This window comes from Haemaphysalis longicornis, unplaced genomic scaffold, assembly GCF_048455015.1.
Source record: "Haemaphysalis longicornis isolate Haplotype H1 unplaced genomic scaffold, Haemaphysalis longicornis Haplotype H1 scaffold_8, whole genome shotgun sequence".
NCBI classification, from domain to species: Eukaryota; Metazoa; Arthropoda; class Arachnida; order Ixodida; family Ixodidae; genus Haemaphysalis; species Haemaphysalis longicornis.
This window is the reverse complement of record NW_027526445.1, coordinates 105,253,142-105,273,635: the sequence shown is the minus strand read 5'-3', so window position 1 is coordinate 105,273,635 and position 20,494 is coordinate 105,253,142. Positions and strand designations below refer to the sequence as shown.

The 20,494-nt window shown below is 45.4% G+C and overlaps 1 protein-coding gene across 2 annotated transcripts in view; it reads right to left on the bottom strand.

Annotated features, from left to right (window-relative positions):
- Positions 1–1,217: 1,217 nt before the first annotated feature.
- Positions 1,218–20,494, bottom strand: part of LOC144150233 (sulfotransferase ssu-1-like) — a 33,427-nt gene continuing 14,150 nt past the window's right edge. The window contains exons 1-3 of one of the 2 annotated variants that reach the window (XM_077682089.1): positions 14,858–14,920; positions 6,559–6,689; positions 1,218–2,420 (exon numbers count right to left, since the gene is read on the bottom strand). In XM_077682089.1, the coding sequence (XP_077538215.1) occupies positions 1,452–2,420; positions 6,559–6,582 (993 nt within the window). In that variant the 5' untranslated portion in view covers positions 6,583–6,689; positions 14,858–14,920 and the 3' untranslated portion in view covers positions 1,218–1,451. Of the gene's footprint in view, positions 2,421–6,558; positions 6,690–14,857; positions 14,921–20,494 lie in introns of those variants that run through there. The other variant, XM_077682088.1, reaches the window with a different exon arrangement.

Sequence of the window (20,494 nt, the reverse complement as noted above, 5' to 3'; positions counted from 1 at the left end):
ATGCAGTGGAGCGCGCGCCTCTCTCAGTGACTGCTTGCCGCAGCGCACTCATCGGTGCACCCAATGCATTCGCATTTACGCATGATCGCCTTCGGGGAGGTGGGGGGAGTTTTTTTCATTCTCCGAATTATTCTTATCACTGAACCTGACCAAAATTTGCCAATTGGTCAAGGATAACAGGTTGTTTGGGGTATTCATTGTGCCAGTAAAAGGAAGAGCGTAGTAGGAAAGGTTATGCATAAACATATAGCCTCAAACAAAACACAATGCAAACGAAAATTCCAGTACTGAGTACGCGTACAAGGGAAAGCCAAGGAGAAATCAGTTGCTCAAAATATATATAAAACCTAGAAATACTAATTGTATAGCTACAAATAAAAGTTCCCACCAACTGGTCACTCGGATATGGCGGAGTGATTTGGAAGAACTGCGAGTTGGGCGTGTTGGTACAAGTTCATGGTGGGAAAAGCGCTACAGTAACAAGGACAAGTGAGTACACGGGACAAAGCGCTTTGTCCCGTGTACTCACTTGTCCTTGTTACTGTAGCGCTTTTCCCACCATGGAGTGATTTGGGCTTCATTGGCTTGTCTGACGATGGGGGGTGAGGCGCGACGTGGCCACGATGAAGGTGTCTGTGCGTGCCGGGACGTGAACGAGAAAGATACACCGTCGCCTAAGGAAGATACCATCTGCTCGAAACCTACTCACCACCTGCTGACAGGCTACAGCTGGACACGGGCAGCAGGCAGTCGGCAACTGCCGGTAAATAACCGAACGAAGTGAGCAAGTGGTAGGGGTAAGGGGCACACCAAAGTGGCGCATCTGCCACGAGTCAGAAGAGCGGTCAGGAGAGCCCTTGGCCACCAGATGCCAGGATGATAGGTTGACCACCACGAGCTCGGGACCCAAAGGCCCGGCGATATTCAGGTTTCCCACTTGTAGCGGTGGTCGACCATTCTCCTTCTACTTCTGTCGTTTTCCCGTTCCACCCGGGCATTCCTGGTCTTCGCTTGTGGCGGGCTCACATAGGCTGGCCATGATAAACGTCATCGCCTCGTGTGGCCTGCCTCCACTTGTTTAGCGAGAAAGGTACAATAAGAAGAATCCTCACATTTTCACTCTTGTGGCACGCGACATCAGCTTGCTTGTATGTTCCCGCCATGTTGCCGTCGTTGCCGTTCCCAACCGAAATGATTGCTTTACCTAAGACTGTGGGTCTTATGATAGTATATTTTATTGAGCAGCTTTGAGAATCATTACTCAGGCGTCACGTGACAACAACCAAACGTGGTTTAATTTGGGCAATCTAAAATTGGTGTAGTAGAAGTTTTTTCAATCATAGGTAAGGTATATGCGAATCGGTATTGCAGGTTTTTTTTTTTAATAAAACGCAAACTAAAATACATGGACAGCATATGTGCCATGCGGACCAAAGCTCTTTTCTGACACACTATGGAAGCCCGGTGGTATTCCAAATCTTCATTACATCGCTGCCGGCCGTTTTCACTGATATCCATTCTTTAAGCATCTCTTTTTGCTTATCAGAGAGAATGTTTTTGTAGCTCTTAACTGCCCCTTCGCGAATAAACTCGTACCTAAGGGGTTTAGACCTAAAAAATGACAGTGCATTTTGCAATTCATCTGGGACAACCATGCCTCTCCGCGTCCTGTAACTAACTGCGAACTCTACACTCGCTCTAACGACGCCTCTGAAGGTAGACCGCATGCTCTCTTTCGTTGTCATGTCGATCACGCGCTGCAGGAAGGCGGGGTCATTGATGATACGGTGACCATGTTCCTCTCCCAGGAAGTCAGCAATCCTTGCGACCTGGCCCTTGATGTTTGCGTGCAGGTCCTCGTAAGTCAAGAATAACACATTGCTGTCATTTCGACGCTCATACCAAGGAAGCAGGCTATCCTCAAAATACCTTCCGAAGCTCGCGGTACCTTCCATGAAATGTCTGAGATACGTTTCCAAGTCTGCGGGATCTCCAGCGTTGATTGTTTGTACAATCGCTTGATGATAGCCGGAAACACAAACGTCGTATGGGTTCCTGACGACGTAAATGTATTTGGCATGCGGCGAGAACCTTTCTTCGCCGAAGGGGAGGTGAGTCTTGATTGTTGGCGGTCGGGGATCAGAAGTTACCGCTTCGGCACCAAAGAGCTCCAAGAAAGGGGACTCCGTGAGGAGCTGGTCCACATCATTTACAGGCTTGCCATCGTGGAAAATGCCATATACAATGTTCTGGACCCAGGTAGTACCGCATTTCGGATAACTGGTTATAAATATGTCACCAGGCCTTGGTTTGTAGGCAAGCGCAGATAGGACAGCATCGTCCGGAAAGAAACTGGGGATTCGGATGCCTTGTATGGTCTTAAGGTGCGTCATCGGTGGAAGCGTGGTGGGGACGTGTGCCTGAAAAAGAATACAAGAAAGAATATATAAGAATGGCGACACATACATTGATTTGTTCCCTACTGTACGTTTGTTTGTACCGGCTTCGCCACAATGTGGTCAGGTCCTCCAGTTGCCTGAAGATAATTCCAGAAGAACCTGCGCCCTGTGTTCCCTTCGACAAAAAAGATAGCGCGGGAAATTGGATGCCATTGTATTAAAAAAATGCGAAGAACACCTTTACAAACTATATGTTAGGCTGAATACGAAGCCCGCCATAGGAATCTCTAAAGAAGCTATTTCGTGAATCACTAGTCCTAAGGGCCAATATTTTCTTCCTCTTAGAAGACAATAAATTATAAAGTACAAAAACTAGTTGTGTAAACTCCAGAGGCACTGAATTGAGCCTGCTTTGGGCTCAATGTTGCTATTTCTGTATTTGCTTGCGGACAGACTGACACACAACCACCGGAACGATTGTTTGTGGAGCAGATGCATTCGGAATATGGACATATTTTTCCTCTTTCTCGCGAAGGGGAGCAATAGTTCCTTAAAGTTGGCGATATCTACTGGTGAGTGTTCATTCGAAAATCCTAGATAGTGAAGTAGGAAACAGGATGAAACGAATTTTGGTGGAGGAGTGGGCACCTGGAAAAACTGCGCATTGTGAATAATTAAATGCCGTATTTAGGATCATTTACGATGCTATAGTTACCGGCTCCTGGTTCTTAGAAATGTTCGGCATTAGTAAATCCACATGGGAACGGCTCTAAAGATGGCAGTGGTGACGATGTCATGGACAGGCATTAAGATTGACAACAAGCCAACGCAACATTGAACCGGATATCGTTTCGATGGTGCTATGGTAGCTGCACCTTTTTTGCGAAGGTGGCGGATAAGATGCCTTAAACATTTTCACAGCGCCCGACTTAGAAGCTGCTGTAAATTAACAGTAGTGGTGGTGTATCATGCAAGAACCACTTCTAGGTATACCCTTCCTATATCGGATGTGCCGAGCGTTGGATGGAAATTGCTTTTGTGTTTTGTGTGCGGCGACTTGAACTTATGGTAACACTGCTCGGTATGGCCTTCACTAACAAATACTCGGGCTCGGTGCCATTTTTCGATGATGGTTTCACGAAGATTATGGGCAGGCAGCGCTTAACAGAACCGTGTGCTCTGCCACAATTAGTCTATAGCATGACGCTAAATTAAAGCTGCTTCTCTAAGGGCCCCGGAAGGGTTTGCTTGAGGTAGATAGAGTGAATAAAGGAAACACAAAATATTGCGTTTCTTCATTCTAGACCCGTCTAGTGAGACAGACTCCTTATTAAGAGACATACTGACTAAACGGCCTGCTAAAATTGTTTAAAGAGGATGCGTAGTAAATAACGGAATATTTTCGTTGGGGCAATATTAAAGGCCCAATTTCATACTACTGTTCGGAAATAACTTGGGACAATGCGATAATATTTCACGGGGAAAACTGACACTGGGAAATGAAGCAATCGTGATGGAAGGAAAAGGACTTCGAAAAGAAAGTATAAGTTCGTGCGCATATTAAAATTCTTTACTTAACTTAACTCCATTCCAGCCGAAAAACAATGTCTTTAAGTATTCTTTTTTTTCCAAGAACAGTTAATGTAATAACCTTGAAAGTCATGCTGTCGAACAAACTGATATTAACAAATTTGAAACCCTACTTGACTTTTAAACTTTTCTTTCTTGTTGTTCACTTGATATGTGCATAACGTGTTCTGGTTCTCGGTGTATATTGCGTTCGCAGGGCATTGATGTGTGCTCTTCTTTTTGCAGTGTGTGTCGTTTCAATGCGTGTATCGGTATCTTCTTTCCTTTTTTGTGCGCTTCGCCAAATCTTATCCACCCACCACTGTGAATTGGCATTCAGTTCAATCCTGTTTTTTTTTTTTTTTTTGCTGATGTTATGCGTTCTTTTTGTCTGTTTTATTGTGAAATGTATCACACTCTTCTTTCCACCCTGCTACGACCCCTTAACTGGGGTCAACAGTATTGTAAATAAATAAATAAATAATAATAATAAAATCCGCTGGGTTTATCTCCGTAGTCGCAGAAGGCAAGCGAACGAGGCACGACAACATCAAGACGTACACATGCAGCATGTGCTGTTCGTCACAATAATAAAGTGAAAACAATCTTACTTATCGTGATAATAGGTCGCCACGATGACTGTGTGATGTTTTTTTTTTTCAAATTATTACGTTTTCCACAAATACGGCGCATTTTAAGTTGAGTATTGCGGTGCACCATGTCGGCTAATAGTGCATGTGTGATGCGGTGGTTGGGACACCGCTAGATTCTTAACACCTTGGGATCTTTGTAGCTTCCTCTTAGTGCACTGGATTGTGTACTCCACTTTTGAAACAATTCAGTCATTCAGTATTTTTTTTATTTTTCTAATATCTCCCAACTGTACCTTTTAAGTTATACGGAACAAAATATAAGAGATATCCAGTTGGTAATTTTTGGGAGTACGAGAATCGAAGAGTTTACTTGAGAAAAGTTGTTCGCAGAAGCCGTTCTGTGGAACTAAGTTATAGGCCTATTACTACCAAGTGGGAAATTTTGTCTACATTTTTTGATGAGCCAGGGTGGTTAGAGTTAGGACCTGAAACATCCCGTGCAGTGACAATCGCGGCACCTGGGCTGCCATACTCACTAAAATTCACTCTTGAGCTTCTAAGCTGAGTCCCCGCCAATGAGCAAATTTATTCGCTGACCGTATTATTGGCATCAGGGTTGGAGTCTGTCGACGAAGACGAGTGGGGCATAAATCATTTTCTTAAAAACGGTACTTTCAGCATTGTTTCCGCCGAGGTGTGAGCAGTTTCCAGCTGCCAGAACTATATTTACCATTTCAGTCCTCCATGGCGCAATACTTTGGCCATTAGGCAAGTCGAAATGACGGCTTTGGTATTCCTTATTTCTACGCTCAGGGCAGGTTACGTATTACGCGTATTTACTTTAAAGAGACGTTGGACCACTTTTGTAGTTTCGACATAAATGCGAAGTATGTATAATTTTCATCGCACAGGTCGGGATGAGATGTTGCCAAGCTCTACCTTACGTTTTTCTACGAGGAGTTTCTATCCTGAGCAAGATAATACCATAGCTGGCTATCCAGACGAACCCCTACAGCACGTTTTGGTCCCCCTTAAAAATGTAAATATGAAAAAAAATAGCCACGATACAATAGAAAACGGCAACCTTTATTAAACAAAATGTGCGCCTCATTTGCACAAATTTTATTTCCAGGGGGAAACAGGGCGAAGTGGGATGAAGCGTCGATTATACTACATGGGCCTGTACAAAGCACTGATATGGGCTGCTGCCCACCCAGATGGACTGCTCGCCTTAAACACCACTTTTATCAACTTTTAGGCTAGGAGGAACACCAGGATAAAGTGCAAAGCCTTGCGTACAGCAGGAAATCAAGCAGCGCGACACCAACCGTGCAGAAGTATCGGAGATAACAGGCAACAAGGCCGGTAATGCAGGTGCAATCTTTGTCAAAATATTCTATGCCACGCCAGATGTTTCTCATCCAGCAATAATTCTATGCAAATGCTTAACGGTTAACTCTGACCAAGTTGTTTTATGACAGTAAGAAATTAAATTGTTTTTTTTTCTATATTCTCGGAATTGAAGGTTTCAGCCTGGCTGGATGGGTACGTTTCTATTTCGAAATATTTGTGGCATGTGCAGCTTTTCCACGGCCGAGAAAAGTTTTACAAAAACTCTGCGCGTGTTCTTTACGTCTTAAGTTCTCAGCCCCGACCTATGTGGTTGTCATTATTGTAAACAGATTTCAGCTGATCTAGTCACACGAAAGCGATATTGTACCGCTGCGGGGAAGAATTTGGGAATAGTGTACGGGACGCTAAACAAAAGCTTAGCGAACGAACACAAAACGAAATTTGAGGTTGGCAGAAAATTCTTCAGGCCAAAGACTTCTTTTCCCAGGGGCACTAGGACCCAGCTATAAATTCACCTAACGCATACACCAACCAAGAAATGAATAATAATTGAAATCAATGGGACATAAGACACGCGTTTGCTTTGAAACTAAAGGAAGGCGCCTTGGTGACCATAAGACAAAAGCTGAAAATAAGGCTCTTACCATTACTGATTGAGCAGCGGCCATTGTACGGCGGTTTGTACCCCAGCGGTCAGAACTTCGGGCGGCGAGCAGACAAACTGTAATGGGTTGAGGGAACAGGGTCTTCACCCTCTGGTATGCTGCTGGAAAAACTGCAATAATAAAATGGACTTGCATTACTGACATCGTAATACCAACATGAAGGGTAATATCAAGAAACACGGAAACGTTGAAGCTGGAGGGGAAGAACGTTTTTGCAGCAGACGTGCTAAATAAACTTACTTCAGAAGAGCCTACCGAGGCAGCGAAACAACAACACAGACCGCTTAGTATGACTACTCCCCCGTAAAGGTGACACTATTGCAAAATTATCGCACAATTCTTTTCTAGTGAGGCAACAGCAACACGAGTGTGTGTGGTCTAAAGTCACATGCGAATGAGAACTGGACACAAATGGACGCAAATTCCATGGGGCGGCCAAGGAATAGAATACAGAGCACCAGCCAATGTGCGGGACCATCTTTTCTTAAGGTAACCACGCGTACCGATTTCAGGAAATAAAAAAAAAACTAGGGTTACAATGACATGCTCCCGTGCAGCGGAGCAGTAGGGCAGAGATCGTGGCCGGGGAGGAGAGAGAGAGAGAGAGAGAGAGAGAGAGAGAGAGAGAGAGAGAGAGAGAGAGAGAGAGAGAGAGAATAATTATTTTCAGTTATTGAGCAGAGGCTGATGTGTACGCCTCGCCCCGTGGCATCCTAGTGAACGCATGAATAGTCCGAGATGCCTTGATTTCGACTCGCCGTCCGTACTCGGGTTACTAGTTTGAGCTGGATATCCGGGTATTGGCCGGCCAGGGAAGCCCTCCACTGCTCGAAGGTAGGGTTGGGAAGACAAAGCAACCCAGTGGAAATAATAAAAGTGCTATGTAGTTACGTCGTGAATACCTCTGTATGATGTTTTCAGAGGGAGGGAGAAATTGGCCACATTAGAAAAACCATTGTAGACAGCACAATGCAGGCGGCTGGAAACCTTCCAAGTTTGCATGGGAATTACACGAGATCCTTGCAGAGCAACGCCAGTAGGATAAGCTAAGGGAACTGTCGACCATTCAAGAAAGAGCGTCGTTTGTTCCATGCAAAGACAATGGTACGCTTCATTTCCAGGGGACGTTAGAAAAGCGAACTTTATAAAATAAAGCATTTTTTTCTCTCTTATATTCCGTACCTTAGAGGAGTGATCTATTTCATTACTGAAGTTACCGTTACCTTACTTTTCTGTCGTATTGCGTCCTTTTGGACAAATTAGCAACAGGAATTACATACTACCAATTCTTGTTGGTTCTCAGTATAGTGAGGGCTGTTCCGATATCATTGCAAAATGTGTCTATTATAGCAAGGGATATTATTTACGAAGTGTCGCGGATGAACGCGATATGGTGGTCTCCGAAGGAGGAGGGAGTCCTTGTAGTAAATTGTTTTGTTTCCTTGCGAATGGGCGGCTGTGTTCAAAGGAAAACTGCAATGGGACGCAATTGCCACTCAACACTTATTTTTCGTACACTAGTAGCAACACACTTCCGCCGTATTAACAAAAGTCTTTCGGCTGGCTTAGCTTATGTTACTATTCTACGCACATTTAAATTACTTCTCACACATCCGCCATTTTTCTGTGGCATTAATTAAGTCCTAAGCAAAGCTTTCAACCTCTACCAGCCAAAGATTTCGCTGTGCTGTGTGCCACAATAAACACCCAACCATGCGAAATAAGAACTACTGGCACCGCCTTAGATCTATCCTGGGCCCACAGAGAAGCGGTGCGAGCGCCCATCGTCTTAGCGACAAATCTACGCACACATGGAGTCGAGGAGACAGACGCGGGTTTTCATTCAGCGGCTTAGGAGGTGGAGGACGAGCGTGAGGCGGAAGCAGTGAGAGATGACGCAGTAGCCGCGCGTGCCGCCTTCCACCTCACCCTTCGAAAGACGCTCCTCTTCGTTTTCTTTTTTACCCGCAGATTCATCCAAGGCCGTGCTAGAGCGGCGGCCACCGCCACGCTAGCACAGCCATGGCCGAATCTGCGGGTCCGGGGCACCGCTCCCTCCAATCCTAGGTAGCGGCAGGCATAATCTCTGATTTCATTCTTTGTAGAACCACGTGTATGATTTCAAATGACGCCGCATCAGTAATTGTTGTGGGTGTCGTTTACAGGTGTGTTATCCAGCCACCAACACAGCGTGAATTGGAGTCAATTATTTTATGATCTAGTATGTCTAATGTCTTTAAATTGCTTCTAATTGGCGAATTAAACCCCTGAAACGTTGGCAACGCACATACATAAAGCGAATACGTGTGGCCCAAAGGATCTCTTAGGATAGATTTCGGCCACATGGGAACGTCTAACACATATAGAATTATCACATACACGAGACATTCCCTCTTCTTACAACGGAAAATGTACAGCATGTACTCTAGTATATACTACAAAGCATGATTATCATCATCGCCAGACAGACCCAGCGGTCCACACCCAATATTGGAAGACGTTGAAGTGAGCAGCTGAAGCAAGACGAGGAAGACAACAAAGAAGGAGTTTTTTGGACCCTGTAGCTAACGGTGACAGCGTAATTACGGGCACAAGTTCACGCTCTAAATGAACAGTGATTTTTACATTGCTACGAACCCCAGCGCTTAATTTTACCATTGCAATATATTAGCAATTTAGTCGCGAGATTTATAAGGAATTGAACTCAAATTGAACGTTAAATTCGCTCCACACTGAATAGCGCCTTTCTAACGAGTGAACATTCGGCAACCAGTGATTTCGAATCGTCGCAATACTGAAGTCAATATTGTTGCCAAATCGTAGTGAAAAACATACTGAGTATAGATATTTTTTGTGGGATTGTTTAAATCGGTGAGTTGGTCAGCAACTAAACGGAGACGGTTTCACTAAAAAAGAATTACCTTAGTGTGAAGCGAAGACATTTTTATACTTAGAAAGGCCGGGGACTTTCCAAACAAGGGGCAGAATTGATCTGACAAAAGACCAGTGAACTGTTCTGAAATTCTGAGAAACTGAAGAAATGGCGTGCAGGTGGGTGGAGTACGTGTCAGAGGAGTATCTTCTGATATTTATAATGACTGCTGTGTAGTCAGCGTCGGATAGTTGTGCGAATATGCTGAAGAGCCTAAAACTAGTTCGTGCCTTTTAGTAGTGCTCCCGTGGACGATCTTATGGCACGGCCAGATGAACAGTGTATACAGTGTATGAGATAGTTTTTACACTGCGTAAATTAACAAAACAAAATAAAACATGGGGTGGTTTCATATTGTTTCTCTGTGATCTTAGTTGTGGAAACAAAGGTTTCGCAGCATCGAAAGCGTCATTTACAGAAAATAACAACGCGTGCACCTCGCGACGCGTTTTAAGGCGCAGTAAAATAATTCCCTTCCCCACTTTCCGTGCCGGTGGTGACTGCTACGACGTTTGCAGTGCTGGCGTCTTTTTATGAAAAAATCACAGGAGGAGCACGACACTTCATGGAATATAACAACGAGGCTACGGCGGTACTTATGTGACAAGCTGATAAAGCGGCTGCTTGCTGTTCCTTATTACTTTTTTCGCCTTTTGTCTATCTGCGACCGGTACGTCGATGAGCGGCAAAAATACACATAAAGTAACTACAGCCTACAGCCAGTTCCGTTACTTTATATGGCTCCAGCAGCGAGGTCAGTGGGGCACCTGAAGTGAGCTCCATTATCAGCATCTCGCGCACGCCTCCTTTATGGGCGCCAATATGACCGCAATGTAGAGGTATAGATGGCTGCTTCTAAAACAGCTGCATTAAAACCGGATGCGGCATTGGCTGTGGCACTAAGCTCGGCGGGACGACATATCTGTTCACAAACAGCCTGATCACAGCCTTGTATTTACGGCTGGAGCTGGGCGTTTAGTACTGTCATGAATGAGTCCTTGTACGCTTGTCCACGGCGATGTAGCCGCAGGACACTACAGCGCAATGTAATCGAAGCCGGGTTATGAATGCCGCTGAATTAAATGGTATTTTCGTAAGCAGATGTGCTTGTGCCAGATGCGCCTAATCTATACCCGTATAGTTAGACCAAGTCGCCGCTACATGAACTGCCCTATATATGTATACCGCTTTTGGAAAGCCCATAAGCTCAAGACAAACGTTTTATTCCACGAAATCTATAGATCCTTAACCGAGTTGTCAAAGCCAGTAAAGTATTTGATGGCGAATGTCTTAAAGGAGCACGGACACGCGAAATTTCATGTTACACTTTTATTGCTTTTATCGATGCTTAATGGTCTGGCTAACCTGAAAGAACACTTCAAATACTTCAGCGCGCGATAGTAATTTCATTGAACGGCCTGAAAATTGTTTTTTTTTTTTTTCAAATTCCCGCGCTTTCATCCCGAACGGTGTATGACAGAATCCCGGCCTGACCTTACCGCTTTCTGCGGACGTCACCAGCGCCCCCTTGAGAGGGTGCTGCGCCCCCTTGAGAGGGTGCTGCGCCCGCTCGCCGCTCGTGGGGCCGCGCGCGTGAAGTGACGTCACTAGTTTTTGACGAGCGCTGTCACGTCACTTCTTCTGGCTTTAGGGGTTTGATGTCTCGCTGATGTCCATTTACTGAGTGCCCCTCCGCGCGCTGCTCCGTAGGCGCGATAAATGAGATCCAATTGAACTATGTTCTTCGCGTCTCAGGCCGCTCATATTTCAGCCAGGGTATTCTATTGAGAGGAGGAAGCGAACTGTGCAATAATATTAACCCCGAAAATTGGTGTCAGTGCTCCTTTAAGAAACCGCCTTTTCTGATTTCTGTGATATAATCTAGTCGTTTTCATCGGGACAAAACCTTTCACTTCCTATTCTTCGCCACCTTAATCTCATTACATTAACTACGATGTTTTGACAAAGGCCCAGGGTATTTTTCAGGCAAGCCAATTTGCTTTAGCGTGAGCCCCTGTAAATTTTACTGTTTGAAACAGCAAGGTGGCTAGGCAGACAAGTCCAATATTATGCATCCAGCTCTGTCAAAGGTGACACATTTAAAAGTAACAATGCAAATATTTATTTTCTGACACGGTGCATAAAGTGTCTCAAAGAGGTTGCAGAAACAAAATAACTAATAAAAAATTATCCTGAATTCTGTTACGACAACTCTATCACCGTAGAATATACGGTTTAAGCCATTACTATGAAACCCTAAGACGCATCATCGCCACCGGTAGGCAGAAATAAAGTTGACATTGGGAATTACTGCATTATAGTGGCGCTTTCTGGCAAAACGCTTAGCGAGCTTTCTCCGTAGTAGTTGGTGGACAGCATTCGGTTTCTTTATTTAACTCTCACGTGGATTAAAACAGATGAGCGCCGTACACTTGCGTTGAGATTTGTACACCAGTTTTCATACCTTATCTGGGACGCTTCAATATTGTGTGGTATGATGGGAAAAAAATAATATATGTCCAGGGGCAATGCCAAACTAACGGCCTAGGTTCTCTAATCAGTCATGCACAATGCTTGACATGATGGACGAAGTAGAAGGCCAAGCAAGCAGTGTGGTTGCTCCTCCTTGCTTCCATAAACAGCCACGAGAAGTATTCGAGATGCAAAAACTCTCTATATGTGTATTGCCTACCAAACTTGTTGAAATTACCTTGCCCTGATGGACCAGATGTCAGGCGATCATTACCCACCATATTAGCATTTGATGTACAAAAAGAAAAAAAACTTGAACCAACCCCTCTTCTACAGGTATCAAGGGTACAGGCGAAGTTTGTACAAGTTTGTGACTTCGTAAACCAGTCGCTTCCAAAATCCTTGGCAAACCAAATACCAAACACGTGCTTGCCCAACTGCTTTTGCAGCCTTCCGTTGTCGTTTCACCTGGCGTTCCAATTGTCTAAACTGAGGATTATCTCGTTAACGACCTGCACCCGTTGTAGTACTTTCTCGGTTGCCTGCTCTTCGGGTCAGCAGACCAAGCACGGCAAACAAATGGCGCAGCTGGCCTTCAACTTGCGAGAAATGGAGAGCGCGGAGCGAGCTACCTCCCTTTCAATTCTCTGGAGAGAGAGAGTAGCTGTCATTAGCTGGGAGTATGGCGTAGCTGGGAGTATACCCAGCTACGCCATAGCTGGGAGTATATACCTATAAATTGCGCCGTGGGTGAATGCGGTTGCAGACAGTTTGTCGAGCGACAGCTCGGTTCTGCCGAAACGGCGGCCGGACACCATGTCTTGAAGTGGCACCTACCGCATCTTTAATTGCACCACAGCGACAAAAAAACTGCTCGGAGCCGTTGCTATACGGAAGAGCAGAGTACGGAATGGAGCCGGAACTTGTAAATCGAGAACTATTTTTTTTCTCTAATAACACGCAGTCAAAGAGCATATTTGGTTAAGGCACGCGCCCTCATTCTTTTCCCTTATCCCCATTTTCTCAACATCTACCACGTAGAAACATTACGACATTAGACACATTCACTTTTATTTGTCGACACCAGGATGCAAAGGCAAGGTAGGCTGAAAATTTGCCAAAGTGACCGCACACAGCTTTTTTATAAAAAAGGTCCTGTGAACCTCCGATTTCACACAGCGACCAATGTAGCATTATGAAACAGACCTTAAAACTTTATGTAACATCACTTTGCATTGGCTACACAATAAGATGAGATGCTAATTCATCTGTTACAATGATAGCGAAAGTGCAAAATGAAATCAACAGTACTGGTTGGTTACCGTCCTTCTTCAGGAAGTGTTTTGCCCTGTAAATAAAATTACTCCATCTTTCTGTTTCAACCATAACTATTGACCCGCTTGCTGCAACACGGACTCCAACTAACCTATCGCGCTGCACAAATTTCCTTTGATTTCGTATTAGCCAACAATGTGGCCAAGCTGGTGCCAGTGCCAATCTCGGTCTACCGCAGCGACTGCAATCTGCAGCAATAAGGAGCTGTCATAGTCATAAAAAGATCCCATTTTTCTCGACAAATATTGTAGGCCTACAAATATAACACGCCCGTGCTCACATAGTATGTTACACTTCCCCACGGCACTAGGCGCTGCGCCCCGGCCTGGGTGCTCTGCCCTGGAGTTCAGCAGTTTTACTGATATTCCCCTCACGTGGAAACACGTACGGCTGGATTGAGCAACTTAGCTGTGCATACAAAAACTGGCACGAGCTGGTTTTCCTTACGCGACCTTTCTACAGTTTTGCTCATTTTTATTGTTCTTTAACGGTACTTCAGAATGCCCGATCGGTGGTAGGAGAGCATAAGTCAGTGTCCGGTACAAGCTTGATGCGTATCTAACATTAGTCATGGGACCTCGTTCATTAATGCCCACGGAAAGAAATTCCTGAGGGTGCGGGCTTTTTTCGCCCCTCTATATTGTGTACCTCAGGGATAAACACGAGTTGGAACTTTGTTGAAACAAACGAACCTTGTTGAAACAGCGCACTAAAAACGCATTGAAATAAGGAAATTGGCCGGTTTATTGTTGGGATGGTGCCACAACAACTAAACACTGAGCATTGACAATAAAAAATAGCCGAAACTGGAAAATCACAATTTATATTTCTCGAAAAGAAGAACACATAGAAGCCTAAGCAAAATGCACAGCTAAGGTGAGTAAATGCCGAGAGAGCGTGAATAGCGCTATAGTGTAAGCCGAATCGGTCGTGGGAATCTCCTTACTTAGAAATCTGTCCAGTTCTACTGCGTATTTGCACGCGTACGCACTTTTTACATCCCAGTGTCCTTCAGTACGGCCGGCGCTGAGAAGGACCTACAACAGTAGACCTATTGTTGAGACGCTGCAGACAATGTGGTTTAACCTGTGGTTAGGTGAGGTTTGCGGGGCATAGCAAGGGACTACTTGGGCGTTCGTGTGGGGACACGGTTATAGCTCAAAACTCGTCGCTCTTATGTTTGATTGATTGATTGTGGGGTTTACACGCGGACGCAACGCAGGCGATGAGGCGCGCCGTAGTGGAGGGCTCCGAATGAATTTTGACCACCTTGGGATCTTTAACTTGCGCCGAAATCTCGTACACATGGGCAATTTTGCTTTTCACCTCCATCAGAAAAGCGACCGCTGCGGCCGGGAATCGAACCCGTGACCTCGTGCTCAGCAGCGCAATCGTCCCTACTTATATATTACGCCGTTAAACACCTTATCCTGATATAATGCCCTCCCTGGGGGTGAGCGACTGCAACGGTTACTTTAGGAATTGTACTCTATAACTTTTCATGAGCGAGTTGACTAGATGAATCGGTTCGCTACTTACACTTCACTCCGGTTGGTAGGCTGACGTGGTTCTATAGTGCGTTTGAAACACTCGAATACAAACAGCGTTTGTGTGAACGGCAACGACCTAGCGAATATATATGAAAAAAAAAGCAGCTGTATCCTCTCTTTCATGAGCGAGTGCATACTTGGCGCAAAAACCAGCTGGCAGGCACAAATGGCCGCTTTGCAAAGGAGCTCTTATATCCATACCATTCGTCATAACTACAAAAAAGTAAATAAAGACAGCAAGAGGTACAGTTTTTTTTACTCAACCCCTTTAACTCAAGTGTGATTCCTTCAAACAAGTATTTTCAATACGGGTGTATTACACATAATGCAGAAAGGCATGCCTTTTGTGGACGTAGCAAAATGACCCCCAATAACGAAGTTTTACTATGGTGTTTTGGGAGGCACAATTGCTTGTGGTGGAAATGATAGCTTTACAGTAGTTAGCAGTTGCTCTCCTAATTGTCGTTAGAACGTAAGCGGGTCTTTCTGTTGGTTTCATCAATTCACTTGGTTGTAACAGCACAAATACCACAAGCCGTTATGCTGTAGTAGGCTACTGCAGCTTTCCCTTTATTTAGGGTGCGTTAAGATATTCTCTTCCTGTTTTGAAGAATCGCTTTTATTTTCGTCCTCGCAGATTTCTTGTGTAAGAGTAGAAGCACCGAAACAGAAATTCTCAACTGTCAAGTGCCTCCCCAGGAAGATTTAAGAACATAAGCCGACTTACAAGGGTAGTAGATTGGACGTGTCGGTACAGTATATTCCTGATAGAAAGCGCCAAACTTGAACGGGGATAGCAGAACTAGAAACACAATAAAATGGCTTTTGTGTTTCTGTTGTCTCCGCGTAAATGTTCGTTTTCTTGTTGATATGAACACATGATTTAAAAGGCTCCCCCTCGCAGTTCTTGTCAGGATAACGTAGAATGTAGTTGTGAAGTGCGAAAAGGCTGCGAGCCTCAATAAATCACATATCATCGAATCCGCTCCGGCACCACAGATATAGAGAATATCCCTAGCATCAAAGCATTATATGGCTCAAGCTTGTATTCCAGGAACGTGCTGCTTTTTGTTGCCAGCTGCGAATGTACAATCAGCCTGAACTGATCCTCGCCATCCCAGCTGCCCAACTGACCGATTTTTAATTCGATCTGTGTCGAAATAAATATGCGGAGCTCCGAAGTGCCGGCAGGCTGTGTCGTACTGCATCGTGGAGGTTTCTTGAAGTTTAGTCGCATTTAGGGACGCATCGGTAAGCAAGAGCCAAGGCACGTGATTTTGCTACTTACGTAATTAAAGTGGTGTTTATTCCACGATACACGAAGAGTAAAAGCGCCACTCTCAACTCATCATGCGTAGGTTAGCCGTACGCAAAATCTCATGCCACCGTGCGAGCTGAGAGGCTCTCGGCATTGTTGCGTACAGTTCTGTAAGAGCCGGTGATTATATTAGTTGCCAAAATTTTTCCGAGCAGGACGTTCCGCTAGTAATTCGGCCGCAAGACTCCTACATTTTGCATCATCGAGTCAGCGCACACGGGTGCAGCTCCAAACAGCACTGATAGCAAAGTGACATTCATTCGTTACTTTGCGAGCTCTGCGCTTCAGAAGTACTAAAAGGTTTTGCCTGCATCTCTGCAGCCCTGTTAACTAGGCCGCTTGCTAGCTAGCAGTATGTTGGTAGTACGGGGGTTGGAATAGTTCACTGGGTTATTTTTAATAGTTGTTAAGGGACAGCTTTCACCTGTCACATTGTACTACACTGTGACAGGTAACCCCGCAATAATTTACACGGAACTATTTATTCATTGCACTATTTTTGCATCGCCTTTGATTGTTCGGTGTCATTGATACGCCAAAAAACGAAATGGTAGAGGCCAAGTAAAATTCTCTTGGAGTAGGACTTTGGCGGAAGAGAGTTCCTGGATTAACAAATGTCAATTCTACATATACGCCAAAAAACGAAATGGTAGAGGCCAAGTAAAATTCTCTTGGAGTAGGAGTTTGGCGGAAGAGAGTTCCTGGAATAACAAATATCAATTCTACATATTCTGCAGTTTTTCCCAAACTTTCTGTAGTCCCCGTTAACCAACATTTTTCAGCCGAAGGTGTAAACTACAGGTGTGAAATTCTACATAGAAAGCGGTTGTGAATTCGGGCCCGCCACGCTCCAGCAAATTCACAGCGAAGGCTTCGAACCTGAACATTTCTTGGGTCAAAATCCTGTGCACAGACCGAACTGATCATTGCCTCACCATTACAATGCCTGTCGAAGATAACTGTCAGCGTCCTCTCAACGTCGGCAATATTCAAGGTGCAAACAAACTTAAAAAATGTTTTACCTCATACTACACGCTCGACGTTGTGTTAATTACTAAAAATAATAAAGTGGACGGCATGCGATATTTGGCCATGGGCCATCGAAAAGTCATATTCAACTGTCCATTAACAGCTAGCCAGTGCCAAGGCACATGGATGTTTCACCACCCTTTATTAAAAAAAATGACTGGCCCCCAGGAACCGTTTTCGGATATTAAAACGAAGCTATGACGGTAATTAGACGTTTTAATGAAAAACCACGTGCTCGCTCACGCGTGTTTCTTGAAGCCTTTTATATCCATTGCTCACCGGTTGGTTGAAAACGCGCACTCATGGAGACATGCGAAGCATTTCCGGAAGAACGGTAGGGCGTTCCTTTCTCAGCCGCTGTCGCACACCTTCTCCATGAGTACAATGCGAATGTTACGGGGAGATGGCAGTGCGGTATCTAAAAAAAACCTGTACCGGCGGAAATCGGCTCAGACCTACAGCTCACTGAACGACATATTAAGCGCAGGCAGCTAAGAAACAGGCTTTTTTCAACGCCTTCGGATGCAGGCCTAAAATTGCTAATGATCTTTTGCCTACGCCCATGATGTACGAAAACTCTAAAGCACGAACTGTGGAAACGTTGGGATAAGAGCAGTGCCTGAAGAGTTAATTTCATAACATCTTTGGCAGATGCACTGACGCAGAACCGGATACGTTTGGCTTAATCGTTTGGCACGAACGCTGTCTCTTATGTATAGTCCGCTGCAAAAGTTCATAGTCTGTACGGACCATTTTTACGCTACAGATAAAACGCAGTTGAAGAATAATCATTGCGTACAATCAGATAGTTTTGCTCCGACGCTGTGAGGAGATGTTACAATGGTTTGTTTTCGAGTATGCGAGGTTCGGTGTTCGAAGTGAGTGATAAAACCAAAATTACGACATCCTTCTCCTAAAAAGTAACCTGTGATAGATGAAAGGCTAAACTTAAAGAGTTCTGTCGTTATAAAATACAGAGGAAAAGTACTATTCTGTGGACCAAGTGGTTTTCGTTGAAGCGCACGGAAGCGGGCTTTAAATAAATGGTCAAGGAATGAATGTGAACATCTTCGACAGAACTCTGTCTGGTTGGGTTAAACTTAAGAGGCAAATACACCAACCAAGGGCGTTTATTCAAAGCGGTCCCAACGTTTCGGAGCCAACTCGGCTCCTTCATCAGGGGTGACTATGTACGACAATTAGCAGCGGTTATATAGGTGTCTTCTTTTTCTTTTTTCTTACTGGATTCTTGCCCTTGCGCGTCGGAAGCCGTGGGCGTAGATGGTGGGAAGGGCTCCGAGGGATCTGTACAGGCCTTGCCGGTTCGCTTGTATGTGCCAGGACTCAAGCAGTAATCTTTGTGAGTAATTCGTTTCGGTGCCAATCACCTGCGTGCCGTCCAAGTTAATCCGGTGGTCAGCTTTTTCGCAGTGCCCGGCCAATGCACTGCGCTGAGTGTCGGACTTGCGAACGTCGTTTTTGTGTTGGCGGAGGCGTTCCGGGAAGTTCATGGTCTCCCCAACATAACTAGCGGGGCATTGTGCGCAAGCAATTTTGTAGATGACCCCTTGAGATTTTTTTTTGGCGGCCGCTCTTTAGGTCGAGGAATGAGCCGTCCAAGAGTTGACACTGGCTTGTGGGAGATGACAATGCCTTCCTTGCGAAGAATGCAGGATAATGTTTCACTCGTTTCTTTAACATAGGGGACGGAAATACGGGTGGGTCGGCGTGCGGAGGGGGTGGGGGGGCAGACGGTGTTGTTGACCGGCGGCGTCAGTACAGAGGAATTTTCTTGGTTGCAGCCCGGCTGGGGGAGACGGCGTTTGACGCGTCGTATGAAGTTGCTCGTGTATCCATTTTTCTTCAGGTCAGCGATTACGGGATTTTCTTCTTTCTTCCGGTCCTCTTATGTTGAGCGTATAGTTCTGGCTCTAAGTAAGAGAGCTGAGACCACAGATGATTTGTGGGAATTTGGGTGGCAGGAATCGAATTGCAGGAAGCGGCCGGTGTGGGTGGGTTTCCTGTATACTGTGAAATTTAGTCCGTCTGGCTGTCTTTTTATCAAAACGTCGAGGAATGGTAAGGTGCTGTTCGTTTCTTTTTCCATGGTGAATTGGATGGCTGGTTCAATCGAATTTAGCTGCGACAGGAAGTTGTCTGCTGTTGTTTCTTTGATGACACAAAAGCAGTCGTCCACGTACCGAAGAAACACCTTGGGCTTTTCGGGGAAATTTTCCAGAGCGGTCCTTTCAATTTTTTCCATTACAAGGTTGGCTGTGGTCACGGAAATAGCTGCCCCCATCGCAGTTCCACTTACTTGCCTGAAATATTCCTGCTTGTAGCAGAAATATGTGCTTTGCAGGCGAACTGCAGAAGTTGCGTTATCTCGCCGACGCTGAGGCAAGTCCTGGAGCTCAGGCTGTCGTCGTTCTCGAGAGCACTTGTGGCGGTTGCGACGGCCAGGGAAACAGGGACGCTGGTGAAAAGCGACACGACGTCAAAAGAGACGAGTCTGTCCCCAGGGTCGATCGGCACTTCGGAGACAAGTTCGACGAAGTGGCTGGCGTTCTTGACGTGGGTGGACGTTTTGCCGATGAGAGGGGAGAGAACCTGATGAAGGAGGTTGGACAGGGCTCGAAGTGGTGAATTCGTGAAGTCCAGAATAGGCCGGAGGGGCACATCGGGTTTATGAATTTTTGGTAGCCCATAAAAACCAGGCGCTGAGCCATTCCGGCCGATCAGTCGCAGATATAGGCTTCGGAAATCGGGGTACTTCTTGAAAATGTTGGCCAGGAGTTTGTTAAGCTCCCTTTGAACTTGGGGGGTTGGGTCCTTTTTCAGTTTTTCGTACGTTGAGCAATCGAAGAGGTCTTGAATTTTGCTTTCGTAGGCTTGGCGGTCAAGCACGACGGTACAATTTCCCTTGTCGGCAGGGAGGACGACTACATTATCATCATCTCGTAGGCTACGGATGGCTGCGGCTTCATCTGCGTTTAAGTTCTGTTGGTGCTGTCGGGGAATGCTCCCGAGAACGCCAATCACCTTCAGTCTGACTTCCTCTAGGACGCCTGCCTCAAGACGCATAATCCCACTTTCGATGGCGGTCACCATTTTTTCCAGAGGGGGCCGGGTAGTCATAACGTTAAAGCCATGACCTTTGGCCAAAACTTCCGTCTCGGAAGGAGAGAGTTGTCTGGATGACAAATTAACAACAAAGCTGGCACGGTCAGCGGGTGTGGCCTCGTTTTTCTTCAGTGCCGAAAGCTTGCTTTCTTGGGA